The sequence below is a fragment of the Malurus melanocephalus genome, unplaced genomic scaffold, assembly GCF_030028575.1.
Source record: "Malurus melanocephalus ecotype Western Australia unplaced genomic scaffold, MMel_1.1 scaffold_605, whole genome shotgun sequence".
Classification (NCBI taxonomy): domain Eukaryota; kingdom Metazoa; phylum Chordata; class Aves; order Passeriformes; family Maluridae; genus Malurus; species Malurus melanocephalus.
The window spans coordinates 128,030-145,371 of record NW_026623837.1 but is presented as its reverse complement, the minus strand read 5'-3'; the positions used below and the strand labels follow the sequence as shown (position 1 = coordinate 145,371).

The following is a 17,342-nucleotide window of genomic DNA, read 5'->3' as shown; positions in this document are numbered from 1 at the left end:
TTGACAACACCCGGTTTAAACGTGTGAGAAGCAATTACATAAAGATGATGCTGAAATAGAGCTTTCCAGGAGACATTGTGCTCTTGGGGTTCGTGTGGCTGTTGAGCTTGCTTCTTTCGTGGTGCGTTCTTTTCTCCATTCAAATCTTAACTGTGGCCCTGCCCTTCTTAGTTGATCAGTTTGAGTGTATGATTTATTTCTGAACATGTGATTTCTTAATCAGGCCCATGTTTTTTTTTTTTTTCCAATAACCTATGGATCTTCTGTCTTGTCYCAAGTGGTGCTATTTAAATCATAGTTGGCATTGGAGATCTGATTAGTTAGGCAAAGACTGATTTTTCTGATTATGTGCTGGTGGTAACAAGGGAGTTCAGTTGTGCTCTGGTCGCTGTTAATCAGGGCATAGAATTGCTGAAACTGAATTGAATTCCATCTCTAGGCAATTGAATAGCAAGTCATTATATGGATTGCAGACTCTTGTCTTAGAACTTTGAGTGTTAGTTTGAATGTAAGATCAACAGAGGTGCTTGGGGCAGATACTTGTCTGAGCAGCAGAGTGTTGTTAGGCATGTTACAGTTTGGTGTGGTAACTYGCCTGTGAAGATAGGCCAGGCAGTCCCCTGTAGGATTTCCATTCGTTACCAAGTACAAGAGACTTCTGTTCTGTCGCGAAATAAGACCACATTTGGGGCAAGGGGAGAGTGTCTGGGCATAGAAATTGAATGGCTRCTGTCAGCTACTGATTGCCTTATGTTCTTGTTGCAGATATGTAGCTTTGACATCATTGTTAAAAACTGTGCAGACAGATCATAATGCTGTACAGCGGCACCGAAGCACCATTGTGGACTGTCTGAAGGATCTGGATGTCTCCATTAAAAGGTATTCACATTATCAGTGAAATAGCCTCTTGAGGTTGACAGTCCGTGGAAGGTGAGCAGGGCGTAGGGGAAAATTACAATAATCCTGGGGAGCTGTAACTGAGACTAGTATGAAGGTAATAATAAGGTTCAGAATTCAAAGAAGAWAATGAAGATGTGCACCACCTTCTTTGTAAAGCTGGTGTTACATTTCATGGGAAAAAAATAAATTCTGTTTGCCTGAATTTTTTCAAAATTCAGTATCAGTGGATATCAGACTTGTGTGCTCCCAGTGAGATGGAAAGCCTCTGTGCCCTATGTTCATGATCAAACCTACTCTGATGTACTTCACATTGTTTTTCTTTCCCAGAAAAACAAGCGGTGTCTTGTTGTCTTAAAGMAGTGTTAAGTCATGCAAATAATGTCTAGATTAGATATATTAGGGAGTGGTAGAATTCAGACATAACTTGATTGTTCAAACAATATGCTTACAAACCACATCCTTTTATCACTCTTGATATTCATCTGTCATATAAATAGTAGTATGTTGCTGCTTCTCTGTGCAGTGGGAAAGCTTGCAACCTTACTTCTCACTACAGAAATACTTYTTGTCTTGTACTCAGCTCAGTCTTAATTTCTTCCATTTTCTTCTCATTATTATGATAGTAACTTTCTYCTGTTTCTGTCACTCATGGAAACTCATGAACTGTTTGATCTCACTTTTGCCCAGCCTGTGTGGAAGGCTGCTCTTTTAAATGGAGTCTTTCAGCCTGTCGATTCCTTGTTCTCTCTTTCAGAACTCTCCTCCTCCTCCTTGTTTTTTCTGTAACTGGGTTACAAAGAAAGGTCTGAGCTCAGTGCCGCTTAACAGCACACAGTGATGGGGACAGCAGAATATTTCCTGTTGCATTTCATAGAATCTCTGCTACAGACCAGAATTTCATTCAGCACTCATCACATTATGAATGTACCTTCAGAATTGGTCAACCTCTTTTTCCATCTGCTCAAACTGATTAGATACACTGTAGATACTTTTTGTGATAGGCATTTTTCAAACTTTGCCTATCTTCGAATCAGATCTACATTTTTTTAACAGCACTGCTCAAACTAATACATGTAAAATAGGAAAGAAATGGGATTTGTCTTGCTTCTGAAACTTACTTTAAWCTGCTTTGTAATAGGTATCATGTAATCTATATTTACAGTTGCAGTCTATCCCGAACCACAAATTCGTATCTTAAATGCTGAACAAGTCAGGCTACTGTCGTTATTTGGTGTCAGAGCCATCATGGTGCTAGGTAATGGAGCAGCCAAGCCTCATCTAGGCTTTGGGTAGAAGGCAACGAAAACATTTTATTGCTGCCTGCTAGGAAAACACAGACTACAAATAACTGAGCTTCATGTCTGAGTGCTGTTGGAGGATGAAGCCTTTGAGTGATCCATCAGCAGAGCATAATGTTGCCATGCTGACACTCGTGCTGCTGACAAGGCACTGTCTTCATTGAAGCATTATATTGACTGGATGGATATGTGTCAAAGCTCCAAGCAGCAAGCTTCAAGGACTTGGGGGAAAGACATGATACCTGGCTTTGGTTATCTGAAGCATGGCCTCTGCTCATTTTCTTGTAACTGGTGCAGTGCATCTTTGGTCCATGTAGTATAATTCTGAATGGCTTTGCCATTTAGTTCAAGTCTTTTTGTCTGCTTGATTTGATCAAACTGCATGATTAAGAGTTTCATGACAAATGAAACGTAATAAGACTGAAGGTAAGCAATATGGGCTGAGATAAATGCATGGTACTAAGACTACAGTGGACTCCTTGCAGCTGCAATATTGATATATCTGCTATAAAGTGACTGAAATTTTAAACATAAATATGGAAAACATGTAATCCAGTAAGAGTCAGATGTAAGGAGTTGGGAACCAGTTGGAGATGGAAATAATTCTAATGATGGTGTCATCAAYTAGTCATCAACTAGACACAGATTTAAATGTTAAAAGGTAAAAATTTAGTCAGGTATTTCCACCCTAACTCTGAATAYCTCTGTGGTTTCTCAGTCCCTGGTTATTAGTTGGGTAAAAAGCAAAGTAACACATTTACAATTCACCAGTCTGCAAAAATCCTTATTACGGTAATGACTAGGAGGATGTTGAGAAGCAGTGTTGTCAAGATGTTTTCAGATTCTTAAGAACAAATAGCATGTGCCCAATACCATTTTAGAAGTCAGTCAGGGTTGTTTAGTGAGCCTGTTTTAATGCATTTTAATACAACCGTTGCWAAGTTGTGCAGAAATCAATCACATTTGAAGTTAGTAGTCTTCATCCAAAAAAGAAGAAGGAGAGACCTGTGCTGGAATCAACTACAGAAGCTTCAAGCAGGAGGGCCAGGGAGGAGCCTCTGAGCTCCCAAAGTGCACAAAAAGGAATAGTAAAGAGCTAGTACCCTGACTGGTTTTGGTGCCAGCATGTCTGTGGTGAGGAGGAGTAAACAGACCACTAGGGTAGCTTTGAGTTCTGGAAATCTTACATAGTCTATCTGAAAGGATACAGTAAAGCTTCTCAGTTAGTATTTTAAATCTTCTGTGTCTCTCTAGTATGTGGAGTTGGAGACAAGTCTCTTCCAGATCCCTGAAGCTGGAGAAAGGATGTTGTTGCATAGTTTAGTTGTTGCAGTTGTGTGTCAGAARTGACCAGCATTCTGATTACAAACACTCTGGAGGAGTGGAGACTTTAATCTTATGGACTCTGGTTGCTGAAAGATATTGCTAGCCTTTAGCTATCCTTAACACATGGATAGACGTTTGTAGAACACTCTATAACCCCACTCYCCTTAAATTTTTGTAAACTGTATATTTATTGTCTGACTGAGAACAATTTTACTGGCACATTTAATGTGGAAGGCTCTCTTCTTAATTAAAAGGTAACTGCATTTTTGTAGCTGTACTTGGGTTTGTTTTTTTCTTCCTTTGCTAGGTGAAGTTACTTGATTGGCTTTTTGTCTCTTCCCCCAGGCGTGCAATGGAACTGAGTTTTGCTCTTGTTAATGGGAACAATGTCCGTGGAATGATGAAGGAGTTACTGTATTTCCTAGATTCCTGTGAACCAGAATTCAAGGCAGATTGTGCATCTGGAATATTTCTTGCAGCTGAAAAGTATGGAGTCATTTTACTTGCTAATAATTTTTGGTACATCCTCTGAATTGTGAGCATCTTGTGTGTTGCTCCTCCCATCCTTAMTGCCAAGAGAGAATGTGTTGATTCATCTTTTCTCTGTTCACTGATCTATGTGTGGTTTGTCAGTTGTAGCCCTCACTGAGTATTGGTGTCCCTCCTCATCAAACAGTGGGCCGGGAAGTAACTGAAAGTGGAGGTTCTGATGATGGGTGGGTCTCTTGCTGGTGTTGAAGACTGGCAGTTACTGTTCTAACTTGTTTWCTTAATTTTGTCAGATATGCTCCTTCCAAGCGCTGGCACATAGACACAATTATGAGAGTCTTAACAACAGTAAGTGAAATTGTCTCMCTTGTGTGACTACATAAAGTTTTCTTAATTCTGTAGGAAGTTACTCACCATCAAGTTGGAGATGGTTCTAAAGGCTGGCAGATAACAAATGTCAAAATATATAGAGAAAGTATACTTATGATAGTCACATTTACTGAGTTTACATATTCCTGCTTGCTACCTTGGATCACTGAGTGGCTTTCGAAAAGAATTGTACTATTTCATAAACACACAAGAGCCACAGTGTGCAACAGAGTGTTTCTACTGCAGTAATCACATGAGTTTCTCTGGACAACTCTTGTACTGTCTGATTCCCACACAATGCTTTCAGAGGAGAGTGAATGATCCCTTAGAGACACGCAAAGAGAAAGGGGATGAAGGAGTTTGTAATTATTGTAATTATTCCAAGTTGAGTTTATCAAAACTTGTTAATGAAACTGTATCAACAGCTTTCTAGTTCACCTTCTTTAGGTTTAATTATTACTCTTTATCTAYTTGAGTTTACCTATTAACATCATAGCTGAGGTAGAACTGGCAGCTGAGGGAAGAGATCTTGATAAATTGGGTAGGCATTGTGTTCTCTCAGGCAAAGGAGTGGGAAGAGATTTATGAGTGTTCAAATTTGAGAAGTTCATCAAGAAGTAAGTCTAGCTGGTGTGCTATTTTGTCACCCTGAAACAGAAAAATAGAGTTGTCTAACTGAGGATTAATTTCCATTGGAAGGTTGGCTGTGAGAATTGCTCTCAAATGACTTTCTTCAATAAAGTAATTGCATTTTCATCTGCTAGAGAAACCACTTAAACAGTTGAAAGCATTGCTGTGCTCTCCTCTTGCAGTTTCAGGATATCTATAGTGTGGATTTCTCTTAGTATAGTTTTATTTGTTGGTAAATGTGCTGTCCTGTACTTCTGCCCCTCTGAGCTTGCTCAAAATAAACCATAAAATGCTCATGGATGAGAAGGTTGGTTTTATTTGCATGCACATGTGGTGTTTTTGTGAAGGTCATCACAGTTGCTGAGTGTTACTGAGAAGGTTCATAGTAAAACTTAACAATTATTCTTGCAGGCAGGAAGTTATGTTCGTGATGATGCTGTTCCCAATCTGATCCAGTTAATAACTAATAGTGTGGAGATGCATGCCTACACTGTGCAAAGACTCTATAAAGCCATCCTTGGAGATTATTCCCAGGTAAAACAATTGTAGCCAGCTTCAGTTTCCTTGTACTGCAGTAATTATGCATGTTTGCTAAGTATCTTGAGGTAAGCCAATATCACACTGTCTGACTCCAAGGGAGAGATTGCTGAGTAGGCATGTCTTCTATAAGTTCATGTTCTTTCTAGTCTCTCCAATTCTCTTACAGAATTCTTGATCAGATATTCCTTTTCTGCTGAGGAAGGCTAAGCTTGGTCTTGGAAATGGGGATGGTTTAACTTACCATGCAGGCATCCATTCATCTCTGAGGCTACTCTGGTTTTTCTTCCAACAGCAATCCCTGGTACAAGTGGCCTCCTGGTGCATAGGAGAGTATGGAGATCTTCTGGTGTCTGGTCARTGTGAAGAGGAGGAACCAATACAGGTATAGCTTGGGAAAGAACAACAACTGTACCCCTGGTTGAGGCTGGACCCACTTGATGTGAAGGGAGTSCTTTCAGCAGTTCCCTAGTGAAGTCCATGATGGTCATGGGCCCTGGACAGGAATCTCCTTCCCCTGCTGTGGGCATGGGCTGTGTAGCACACACGTGGCTGTGTGGAGTGCTGTTACCGCTGGYGGAGAGGTGTCATTTCAGCACTAACTGGCTTGGAAGGCAGCTGCTAGGGTCTTAGCTGGGTATTTCAGTGATAAGCCTGCTCTTCAATGTGTGGAACAGGAATTGTATTTTAAAACTCCTATCATGAGATCTGTACCTGGATGCGTGTTTTACACACTCTGAACATAGTGCTACAGGCTCACAGTTGCAGAGGAGTTGTGACAYGGCCATTAGGCAAGAGACAGGTTTTTACATTATGCTCTGGGAAGACTTGCTGTAAGCTCCTCTCTGTCTTAGCCTAACCTCTCTGTACCTTTTCAGGTAACAGAGGATGAAGTTCTTGATATTTTAGAAAGCGTCTTGATATCTAATATGTCTGCATCTGTGACACGAGGCTATGCTCTCACTGCCATCATGAAGCTTTCCACAAGGTTCACCTGCACTGTCAAGTGAGTTCTCATTGGTGGTATASTGTACGGGACAGTTGCAATTACACTGACATCAGTTGTCTTCAGTAGTAGTATTCCTTGACCATGTTCTGCTTCCCTGGTTTGCAGGAGTGATCCTGTTATATGATGGCTTTTACAGTCCTCCTTTGCTCACAGGTGGAAGATGGATGCGGTGTGTACTGTTTTCTCTTGTGGATGCCCTCTGCTGGGTGGGGACTTAATCCATTTTACCGTTTCTTGAAAACCCCAAATGGGGAAGAGAAGTCCTTATTTTCAGCACACGGTTCTTATCGGTTCCTTTTTAGGATGATGGACAGAAAAATAGCCTTGTTTCCTATTGGAGGTTTCTCGGTGTGTGTAGTTGAGTTTTTTTTATGCTGTAACCTGCTGATGTTGTTGTGAAGGGACAGTTCAGATGTGGATGTTTACATGAGTACTGCACAGACTGCTTTTTTACATGACTTACATGGGATTCCTGTTGAACAGAGACTAGGTAGCATCTTCAGGATGACGCATGCTAATCTGTTGCTTATTGCTGCTAATTCCATGCTGTGTTTGTTTTCCCTTGCCCCTAACAGTCGCATTAAGAAGGTAGTTTCCATCTATGGCAGCAGCATTGATGTGGAGCTACAGCAGAGAGCTGTGGAATATAACGCACTTTTCAAGAAATATGATCACATGAGGTAAGTGCTGATGAGTTTTGGTGTTTGAAAAGGAACATTATCTGCTCTGATCTCCTGTCGATGACACTTGCTGTGAGAGCTTTGGTAATTTTTGGTAGGGTTACAGAGGAGCTAGAATTCCTYCCCCTTCTGTAGGGTTTAGTGAGTGTTTTAAGGACATAATGTATCCTGTGATAGTGTTCTGTGATYAGAGACTTTCTCTGCCATAACATTTGTCACGGTTTGAACTTGAGCTTGTCAGCTACTAGGGGAAATGAAGAGACAGGTGGCATTGTTTGGCTTTTAGCAATCAGTTTGTATATTTACACTGGCACAGAATGCCAGGGATTGCTTCTGACCACCTCTAACTGTCATGCAGTCTTACAGTTCCCCTGCATTGGAGCTCAAGGGAAAAGGCAGGTTGTCCTGTATATATCAGCTCTTGAATGTCCAAGTATTTGGATTAGGATCCAGGAAGATGGCACAGTGTAACTATGTCAGCTTCTTTTAGGCCAGCACTGCTTGAGAGAATGCCAGTAATGGAGAAAGTCACCACGAATGGCCCTGCAGAGATTGTACAGACCAATGGAGAGACAGAGACAGCAGTACTGGAAACCAAACCTCCACCCTCTGGATTGCAGCCTGCTAACCAGGTAACAGAAACTGGCCCCGGGTAAACGTCCRCTCCCTGGCAGACCCCATTCTAGCCAAGAGTAGCTGAGACCATCTTCTTCCCCCTCACCGCCTCTTTGCTGCTTCTGATTGGTGCTTATTGCATAATTGCTCTGCTCTGGTGGCTCTGGTGTCTGGAATAGGTGTGTGGGACATGTCATTGTAGGCCACCCAGGAGCAGGGTGGGATTATTTCAGTTGGTTATGATGCTAATAATGCCAAGGTCGTGTGTTTGATCCCTGTATGGGCCATTCACTTCAGAGCTGGACTCGATGATTGTTGTGGGTCCTTTCCAACTCAGAATATTCTGTGATTCCCCAACATGTCTTAGTGTTCATGAACTCAGTCCTTCCCTATCTCTTTGGTCCCCCAAGCACAGAAATTAGATCTCTTGTGGGGCATGGGATCATAACGAAACTAAGAAACCATCTAACTGGCCATCAGCTCTGGTGGTCTTCAGTTTGAGAACAAATACAATACACTGAATTTGCAAGGGAAAGTAACAGAAAGTTGAATATATGTAAGTGTTACATCCACTCTCTCATTAGGCAAATGATTTATTGGACTTGTTGGGGGGAAGTGATATAACACCTGTAATTCCCACTGCACCAACAAGCAAGCCAGCCTCTGCTGGTGGGGAGCTGCTTGACCTCCTGGGAGACCTCAACCTAACAGGTGAGCAGGCTGCATTTCCTAGAAGTCTACATTCTCAGCCATGCGATGGGATGAGGGTGGGCTACTTCTTCATTGTCTGTTAAGTCCTAGTTTTTACACTTACCCTTACCAAGATCCACATTAGCATACAGGTGGGAATCAAGAAATAAAGTCACAGGTTGATTCTGCACGATTAGCTGGTGAGACTTGAGCGTTTTCGCACTTGAGTCTGGGAATGCTGTGAACCTTTCCAAAGAGGACTCTGAGATGTGAGGAATTAATTCCTTTTGAATGCTTGCTAGAGCAAGAGGAGTCAGTTCTTGAAAGCAAAGAAGGGGAGGAAGACAGCACAGGTGATTTGTAGAGCTTCATGCAAAGAAACACAGTATGCAGCAGTCAGTCTTTGGTGAAGGTGTAATTACTTTTAATTTCCTGACAGCAAAATATTAATCCTTCAACATTTCTTGTAGGTTCTCCCGTATCTTCCCCTGCACCCCAGATAGCACAGCCTCCGTTCCTGCTTGATGGACTTACATCTCAGCCTCTCTTCAATGATACTGCTGCAGGTTAGGGACATGTAAATCCTTTGCCTAAAACACCCCAACACCCAACTACAAGAGGAAACAAGGAATAGTAAAAAAAAAAAAAAAATGGGAGGCATTTGAAAAGTGTGACATAGATACTGGAACAGAAGGGGGTGTGTTCAATTTTCAGACGAGTCTGGGGTAAAGTGAATGCATACTATGATGTTGAGAGTGATCTCCAGATTCTGTAGGTCTGCTGTTTCTTTGTTTCCTGCAGGAATCCCCTCCATTACTGCATACAACAAGAATGGGCTGAAGATTGACTTCACCTTTGAGAGGTCAAACACTAACCCTAGTGTCACTGTAATCACGATACAGGCCTCCAACAGCACAGAACTGGATATGACAGATTTTGTTTTCCAAGCTGCAGTACCAAAGGTAGAGCCACTTAAGGCAACTACAGGGAGAGKCTGAGGGCCATTTGCAAACACTGCCTGATTGCTGCTTTCATGTAGATAGAAACCRTTACAAGGATCTCTTAGTGGCCAGCTAGGTCATCTCTTTCCAGTCTGAAAATACATGTTGTAAATGCAATAGAACACAGATTCCTATCGAATTGGACCACTTCTGCTTGGACAAAGTCATGTTTTGAAATCACCGCTTTCTAGAAAAATTGCTAAACTTCGCACAAAAAACCCATTTGTGTCAAAGCCAGTATTTTGGAGACGCTAACCATACCCATTATTCTTAATTTTTAATAAATATACCATGTTCTTTGAAGCTATGAAACATATGGAAGAAAAAATCTTTTGAAGCTATTAGTTGCTTGTAAAATTTTAAATGAGTCACAGTATGATAATTACTGGCTGTCCTCATTTAAAGAAGTGTATTGTTTCCCCTTGCACTTGGCTGCAGCACAACACATGGGAGACAGATACTGCCTAGTTTATAGCAGAGCAGACTATTGGAGCAACATGTGGCTAGAATGTTCTCCAAGTTTGGAAAGTACATTCACTTCTAGGAATTAGTATTCCTCTGACTTGGATTCAGGTAGGTTTTACACCTGCCGTAGGAAGGAATTAGGGAAAGAACAGGCCTTCTGAAGTTACAAGTGTGCTGACTGTTTCTCTGAGCACAGCAGATGAAGGAAAGCATTGCTGCTGATCTTGGTACACTGCGGTAAGCCCTCACCTCCTAGTATTTGTGTTACCTGGATCCTGCTTGCATAGAAAGCAGGTGGGCCAGTGGATATGTGGTTCTTAGGGAACAAGAAGATAATAAGTTCGAGAACTGATTATTCGGGGCCAGAAACAGAACTTTCCATTTTCTGTGCTTGCTTTAAGTGGCGACAAGTCACTTCATATCCTTATTTGATTAAGCATCAAACGGTTTTCTTTTTGCCCTGTTTTCAGACATTCCAGCTGCAGCTTCTGTCTCCCAGCAGCAGTGTCATCCCTGCATTCAACTCTGGGACCATCACACAGGTCATTAAAGTCCTGAATCCACAAAAGGTGAGTTATCCCAAGAAGAACTGTTGAAGATGTAGTCATTCATTTAGTGGCAGTCAGGAACGCGTGTGTGATGAGAGGTGGGGAGTGATAGTAGCGAATGATATGTTTTTCATGGCAGTCACTTTGCTTAGGTTAGGAAAAGGTTATGAAAAACACAAGGTTCTGGACACAGGATTGACCTTCTGTTTGGTTMTAGTGCTAAAACAGATAAACAGCTTTCCTACCTTGAATTCATTCATGTCGTGCATCGCAGAGGTTGTTAAGTTTCCCAGTGGCGTTTCCAGAGGAACTCAACCTGGTGTTTCTGTGGGTTGTAAAAGTGGTGTTGGAAGGCAAGCATCTTGACATACAAAGATACTCAACATTTATTCTTGCTGTCTGCAGCAGCGTTACTTGAAATATTTGTTACACAAAAGTAGTTTGATCTGTATTCTTGAAATTGTCTATCAAGTGGTGTCATTTGTTTTTAATGTGATGAGTGTAATTTTAAATAGTTGATGAAAAGAATCTTTAGGTGCGATGTAATTGTAATTCCATTTATTTTACAGCTTTCAAAGACAGGCTTCAAGACTGGGACACAACAGACTTGAGGGGAGGGAGGGATGTGGCCCACATGTCCTCCTTAAGAGGGTTTTGCAAGTGCTCAGACAGTATCAGAAAGAAAAACAAAAATGAGATCATGTTTCCTCCTTTGACAGACAGCCTTATGATCTTAAAGGACTCTAGGAACTTTAAACATCTGAAGTGCTCATGTACTGCACTRGATGTAAAGTGTTGCTGCTAGACTGTTGGGCAAGTGAGAAAAAAGTTCACAAATTTCAGCCCAAATTTCACCGAATGGCTGTCTTAAAACACATAATTTTTGTGATTTCCATGTATCTTCCTTTATTTCCATGTAGTCTGCTCACTTCTGCCTATATTAAGCCACAAGACCAATGATTCACCTAGTCTTATATACATCTGATATCAGTTTTTCTATGGTGCTGTASATCACCTTTCAAAGATCACCTTGAAAGTTATTTTCTGAACTTTGGAGGATTTAGTGTTTTCCTGTAATGTGCCAGAATGGGACCCACAAGGTGAAACATACCCAGGTAGTGGCATGCTTTCTTGTAGGAACACCACAACTCCTAGGAACACTTCAGAGTACAGGGGTGCAAAYAGTGCCATCATTCTGGACTGAAATTAATGGCTTGTTTTCCAAAACACCAAATAAACCAAAAACTGATAGTGATGATTATTGATACAGCATAACTTCTTTATTGTGAACCTGATTGAAGCAGTCATTGTCTTCCTTTCTTYCCTCTGCTATCCCTTTTACATTACATATGCTTGTAGGTCTGGAGAAAAGAGCCAGAAATGGCCAGCTTTTTGCTTTTCATTTTTGGGTTTTTAGAGAGGAGAATAGGGAACTGGACTGAAGCATACAGTACTCGAGCTGTTTTTAAGAGCCACTCAGTATCTGGGTGACAGCCAAATGACAGTGTAAAGTGACTTCTGAGCTATKCCATCATTGACTTGCAGCAGAAGGGAATGTTCTTGGAGATTCTGCTTCCAGTCTTTCATAGGCTACTTCCTTCGGAGTGCTGCTGAGCACTACTTCAAGTTTACAGATTGCTGCATTGAGTGAACAGGCAGTTGGGGAAATATCATCTCTCTGCAAGCCCAAGTGCAGTGCAGCAGAGTACAGATCTGCCTCCTGGTTTTTTCTGTTGTTAATTGGAATTTGGAGGCAGTTTATTTTGTGTTTAAGAACTTCAGTGCTTGTAAGAGCAGAGCCAGTGCAGAGAGAGATGTGGGTAGAAGCTATGCTGTAGCTTTTCTAAGAGCTTGTGCCTGATCTGAGAACTACAGTCACCAATCAGTGCCCTACTAAATTGAGCATTTATCTGCAGTGTCATAGCTCACCCTACACATACTCCCAGCAAGCTCTTATGGTCAGGAAAGGTCTGTGTTGAATATTCATGGGGTAAGGGAGGGTGACTGGATGAGGTGGGATTCTCTGACCTTTAATGAAGACCTGAAATTGTTTTGTGTGTGTTTGTTTGTTTTCCCCTTTTCTCTTGTAGCAACAACTACGTATGAGGATCAAGTTGACATATAATCACAAGGGCTCAGCAATGCAGGATCTAGCAGAAGTCAACAACTTCCCCCCTCAGTCTTGGCAGTGAGGCTCTGGCACCATTCTTATTCTCATCCCACCCAATCAAAAAAACTCTGGGAAGAAGGTTGTAATCCTTGGCAATCCCCCAAACTGCACCGTGGGCATGGGGAACAAATGAAACCGGCTGATGAGGAGGAATTTTCCTGAAATGATTGCTGACTTTGAAGCATATCTGTTAAGACTAATCTCCTCTCCTCTGCTGATGAGGCTGGCAGCTTGTGGAGGCTACTGTGCACTCTCTCACACATGCATTCACAGCCAGAAGCAACATTCCCTTCTCCGCTTCCCCACCCCCCCTTAAAAAAAAAAAAAAAAAGAAACACAGCCTGGTTGGAAGAGAAGTCTGGAATTTCTAGCAGGGAAGCTTTCTTCTCTCTGCAGCAAGTGAGCAGTTTCCCCTTCTTTCTGCTGTCTTTTTTTTCCCTGGAGTGGGTAAGGCGTGTTGTCATTCATTTCTAGGTGGATTCCTTCAGGTATTTTCATCTGGGACTCAGATGGGGTCTTGGGTAATGTCAGGCTGCCCTGCCTCTTTCTTCTTGTATCCCTTAGGTCTTAAAGGGGCTGGAGGCTTCTTATGACCTATTCAGTGCATTATTGTATACACTCACCTCTTAGTTATGTGATGCATACCAAGAGCAAGTGAGGCCTTTGGAGTTCATCTGCAAACCTGGGACACAGTGCAGGTGCTGGTAAGAGTTGGGAAAATTACTTTGGTGCTGTACTTGGAAATTAAGACCTTATACTGGAATTTTCTTTCTTTCCATCAGTAGCTACAGCCATGCAGATTCATAGTCTTCTGTAGCTTCCGCAGAAAGTGAGGTATGACAGATGTAGAGATAAAAGGAGCAGCTGGTTTTCTACCACGATAGTTTCAAAATCTTTCAACCTGTTAGTTGTGGTTTATGGTAGAAAAGACATTCAGTTTTTGGGCAAGGTCTTTGCTCCTGCCAGGAGACTCATCACAGACTATGCTGCAAAGTTGCTCTTCCTGGTTATTCCGGAACTTCTCACCAGTTTAATTTCCAGAGCCTGTTGTAGACCCCCTGGGTTCCATTTGAATTACTTCTGACTGGGATATTTGTGTTGTATCTGTAATATTGGCACTGAAATAAAAACCATGCAGTTTAAAGAGACCTTTTCCCATTTTTTTGCTTAGTTGATCCTTGCTCCTTGCTCCCCTTTCAGAATAATGGGCCAGTTCAGATTCAGACTGARAGTAACTAAACTGTTTTGAAGGAAGCCAGTTTGATTATTTGGATCCAAAGATGTGAGGTCCAGTACCCTTCTGAGCTCACAGAAAGCTGTGTTCAGGGATGTCCCTGTGGGAACTCCTGGGAGATGTTCAGTTCTAGGTGGTCTCTCGAAGGTGACATGTAGGACAGACATAAACACAGTGGGACAAACTGTTTGGATGTTCAGTGCTCTTCAGGATATCTCTTAGATCTCCATTTGTGAGGGTGCTGGTAAGCTGAAGGTTGGGCACTTCTGCTTGAGTTCTGTTCTAGGGCTTTCCAGATCACTGAATGCTCTGACGGCAAGCTTAGACATAGCTTTTTGTATCCACAGCAGTGCTAACACTGGGCTTCAGTATTTGCCCAAATGTTGGAAGAGTGATGCACGGTSTATTTAGGGAAAACTGAAGCCGGTTCTGCCCTTGAATTGGGAGGCCACTAAGTTTTCAGTCTGCTTTGGTCTTCACTGCATTAAGCAATATCATGCAGGACTGATTGTCACTGGTTTAAGTGCTGGTCCATGTGTAGTGAAGTAAATTTATCTTCTCTTGGAGAGCATTTTTGCTACCTTACAGATTGAACTGGTTTGGGCCTCTTAGCAAAGAGATTTTTTTTTACCGGAACTGGCATCAGCACTTACAAATTCCAGAAGAACAATGTATGATTTCCTTAAAATTAACTTTGGGTTTTCATAGCCAAGGCACGACCCTATCAGTGCTAAGACAGATCCTGTGCTTCGCTAGAAGCATCATGGAATAGGCAGTTTTGGAGGAAATGGCTGAATCACGCTCCATTTCTGGTGCTGAGCATTTAGCTTAYTTTCACTGCAGGTTGTGGCTATTCATTGCCCCACTAGCTCAAGCTTAATGTGGAAGACTAAGCATGTTAAATTCATACCCCAGTGAGCTCTGAGGGAGTCCCAGGTAAAAAGCTAATGGGAAGCCTTTGCCTTGGTTCCTGAACTTCTCATAAGCTCTCCCRTTTTCTTCACAGAGTTGTACACGGTCACTCGTACTGAAAGACAGCATGCTTCACTCTCCCTTTGGTTTTGTTGGGAAAGAGCACTGGTGCAGGAAATTAGATGGGAAGGAAGAAAAAAATGGTCTCTCAYCTGGCCAGTTTGCTGCAGCAGAGTTGGGAACAGTGTACATTGTCCCTCTTGTCGTGCTTGTTTTCTGTCCCCTAGAGCAGCTGGGGTTTGCTCTCAGTCTCTGGTAAGCTTGCAGGGTGAATTCTTTCTGTTCTTGGCTCCTTTAGCCACCCTTGCACCATGTCTGGGGAAATGGGCATTTTGTTTTGTATTTGAGTCAAGGTGGATGAGGTGATGCGTACACCTGAAATGTTTTGCAGGAAGCCATCTCTTGGCTATGAAGTACTCCTTTGTAACAGCCAAACATTGCAGTTGTCCTTGGAGCTCTCCCCTCCTCACTAAGGGATGGATGCTGACATTACATAAGAACGAAGGCCAGGCTTCACACCTTCCCCTGTCTCCAGTACCAGATAATGCTGATTGCTCCTTGACCCCCATGTGCTTTTCAAGCTCTGTGCTGCTGCTGTGGTTCTCTGGAGAGWACTCGTGCGTCTGAGGCACTCTAAGCATAGGCTGAGTCCTCTTCCTGCCAGTTGAATGCAACAATTCTTACAGGTCTTGGCAGCGTTTTCCTTGCTTCAGTGTAAGGGGGATATAAAGGCAGCAAGATACGGACTTCGTGGCTAATCTTACTAGTATCTGCATGGAAGGCTTCGGAAGTGGGAGACATTGGATGTCTGGTTTTTTGACTCAAAATTCATTCACTTGGAAAATGACAGAAACAGTAGTGACCCTAATGGGTCGGAAGTGGGAGGAGACATGGGAAAGTCCCAAAAGTTGACTTTGTCCAGGTGTTGATGGCACAAAACATGTCCTTGAACAACCTATTGAAGCAATAGCAGTGAGGGGACTGCCTTGGATCTCTAACTCAAAAGATACTGAAACAGCTGGGAAACCTGCCAGTGCCTTCCCTAAGGCTGGTACTGGCTGTGAGCAGTGGCAGCAGTGACACTGGTGCACTTTTATGTGTTCATTTTCTACTTGGAGGCTGTTAGGGAAGGAGCTGCTGGACTGCTTCCCTTTGAACTTTCACTCTATTCCTGTATATTCCTTTTTCTTTCCTGATACTGTAATTTAAATTTTACATAGATCCCCATCCTTCCTCTTTGACAGTATAGAGGAAAAAAAAGGTGAATGAAAAACTACAAGAATAGAACGCCCCCAACAAACCCAACCAAATTTAAAGTAAAAAAGGTGTCATTTGAGCAGGGCACCTGGTGGCACTCAAAATTCTGGAGACCTATTTTTGAGATGTGAAAATTTTAAGTTAATGCCGAGTCATAGGTGAGTGAGGAGCTTAACGGATGTAAACATTTATATGGGATGCATTAGACTTCTGCTGTGTGTATTGTCTTTTGGTTGAAACAAATTATGAAGTGACTAATAAAATGAGTCAATATTCAATGATTTAAAACTGTGCCTTGTTGCTTTCTGCAAGTACAGTGGGGATAGAATGTTTTGATTTTTAATGTTTAGACAGGACAAGGTCAGATGATGCAAAATAGTAAGGCCATAATTTGAAAAAACCTTACAGGGGGTTTTAGAGACCAAAATGAGTGGACAGTTGCAAAACACTTGAGCAGTTCCTTGTGCAATACCATCCTGAGAGTTACTGGTAGCAATGCTTGTCCAGGTGCTAGAAAGGCGTGAGATCTGAACAAGGAATGCTTTTCCCTGGTGTTTGCAGCCTGCTCTGGGAGCTCATTAAAATACCGCTTTCATACTCAGTGTGCCTTTGTGACAAGGATTGCCATCAAATCTTTGTCCCTACATGTGCCTGTGGGGACATGTGGTTTTTACTCACAGTCACATTTCACTAGAAGACTTTTGATGTATTTTCTAACACATAATTTCACTGTGGGGAAGGTGGGAAGCTTTTTTTAATGTGCTTGATCCTGTTGGGACATAAGCAGTGGCCGCCCTAAAGCATTACTCAAATTCTTGCAAACTGTGATGATGCTGTCGTTAGCAGATGATGAGGTGGTTAGCTGATAAGTGTATCATTAGCAGCAGCCATTGGTTAGGACTGGCAGACTCCCATGCTGGAGCTGCAGGGCAGCACAGGCTCGGTGCCGTTCGGCTGTCGCGCAGGGTCCCTCGGGCCGCGGGAGCTGACGGTGCCAGACCTGGCGGGGGCTGAAGGACGAGCGGGGCCAGGTGCGTGTGCAGCGATCGGGTTGGCTCTGCCTCTTCCGTGGCCGCCGAGCGGCTGTCCCCGCCAGCTCTCTTCGGTGGAAGGTCTCGGACACAGACGGCGCTGGGGGTGCCCGGGCTGCGG

At 42.6% G+C, this 17,342-nt stretch overlaps 1 protein-coding gene and 1 non-coding gene across 3 annotated transcripts in view; both read left to right on the top strand.

The window, feature by feature from the left end:
* The window catches only part of AP1G1 (adaptor related protein complex 1 subunit gamma 1), a 35,703-nt gene extending 19,230 nt beyond the window's left edge, over positions 1-16,473 (top strand). For both annotated transcript variants that reach the window (XM_057383083.1, XM_057383082.1), the window contains exons 11-23: positions 766-879; positions 3,870-4,010; positions 4,307-4,361; positions 5,424-5,546; positions 5,845-5,934; positions 6,428-6,555; positions 7,134-7,238; positions 7,729-7,870; positions 8,438-8,564; positions 9,014-9,109; positions 9,345-9,505; positions 10,480-10,578; positions 12,648-16,473. In XM_057383083.1, coding sequence (XP_057239066.1) covers positions 766-879; positions 3,870-4,010; positions 4,307-4,361; positions 5,424-5,546; positions 5,845-5,934; positions 6,428-6,555; positions 7,134-7,238; positions 7,729-7,870; positions 8,438-8,564; positions 9,014-9,109; positions 9,345-9,505; positions 10,480-10,578; positions 12,648-12,749 — 1,483 coding nt within the window. In that variant the 3' untranslated portion in view covers positions 12,750-16,473. The remainder of the gene's footprint in view (positions 1-765; positions 880-3,869; positions 4,011-4,306; positions 4,362-5,423; positions 5,547-5,844; positions 5,935-6,427; positions 6,556-7,133; positions 7,239-7,728; positions 7,871-8,437; positions 8,565-9,013; positions 9,110-9,344; positions 9,506-10,479; positions 10,579-12,647) is intronic.
* Positions 2,265-2,351, top strand: LOC130583614 (small nucleolar RNA SNORD71). Its single transcript, XR_008966442.1, has one exon. It is a non-coding gene; the product is annotated as a small nucleolar RNA SNORD71 (small nucleolar RNA).
* Positions 16,474-17,342: the final 869 nt, after the last annotated feature.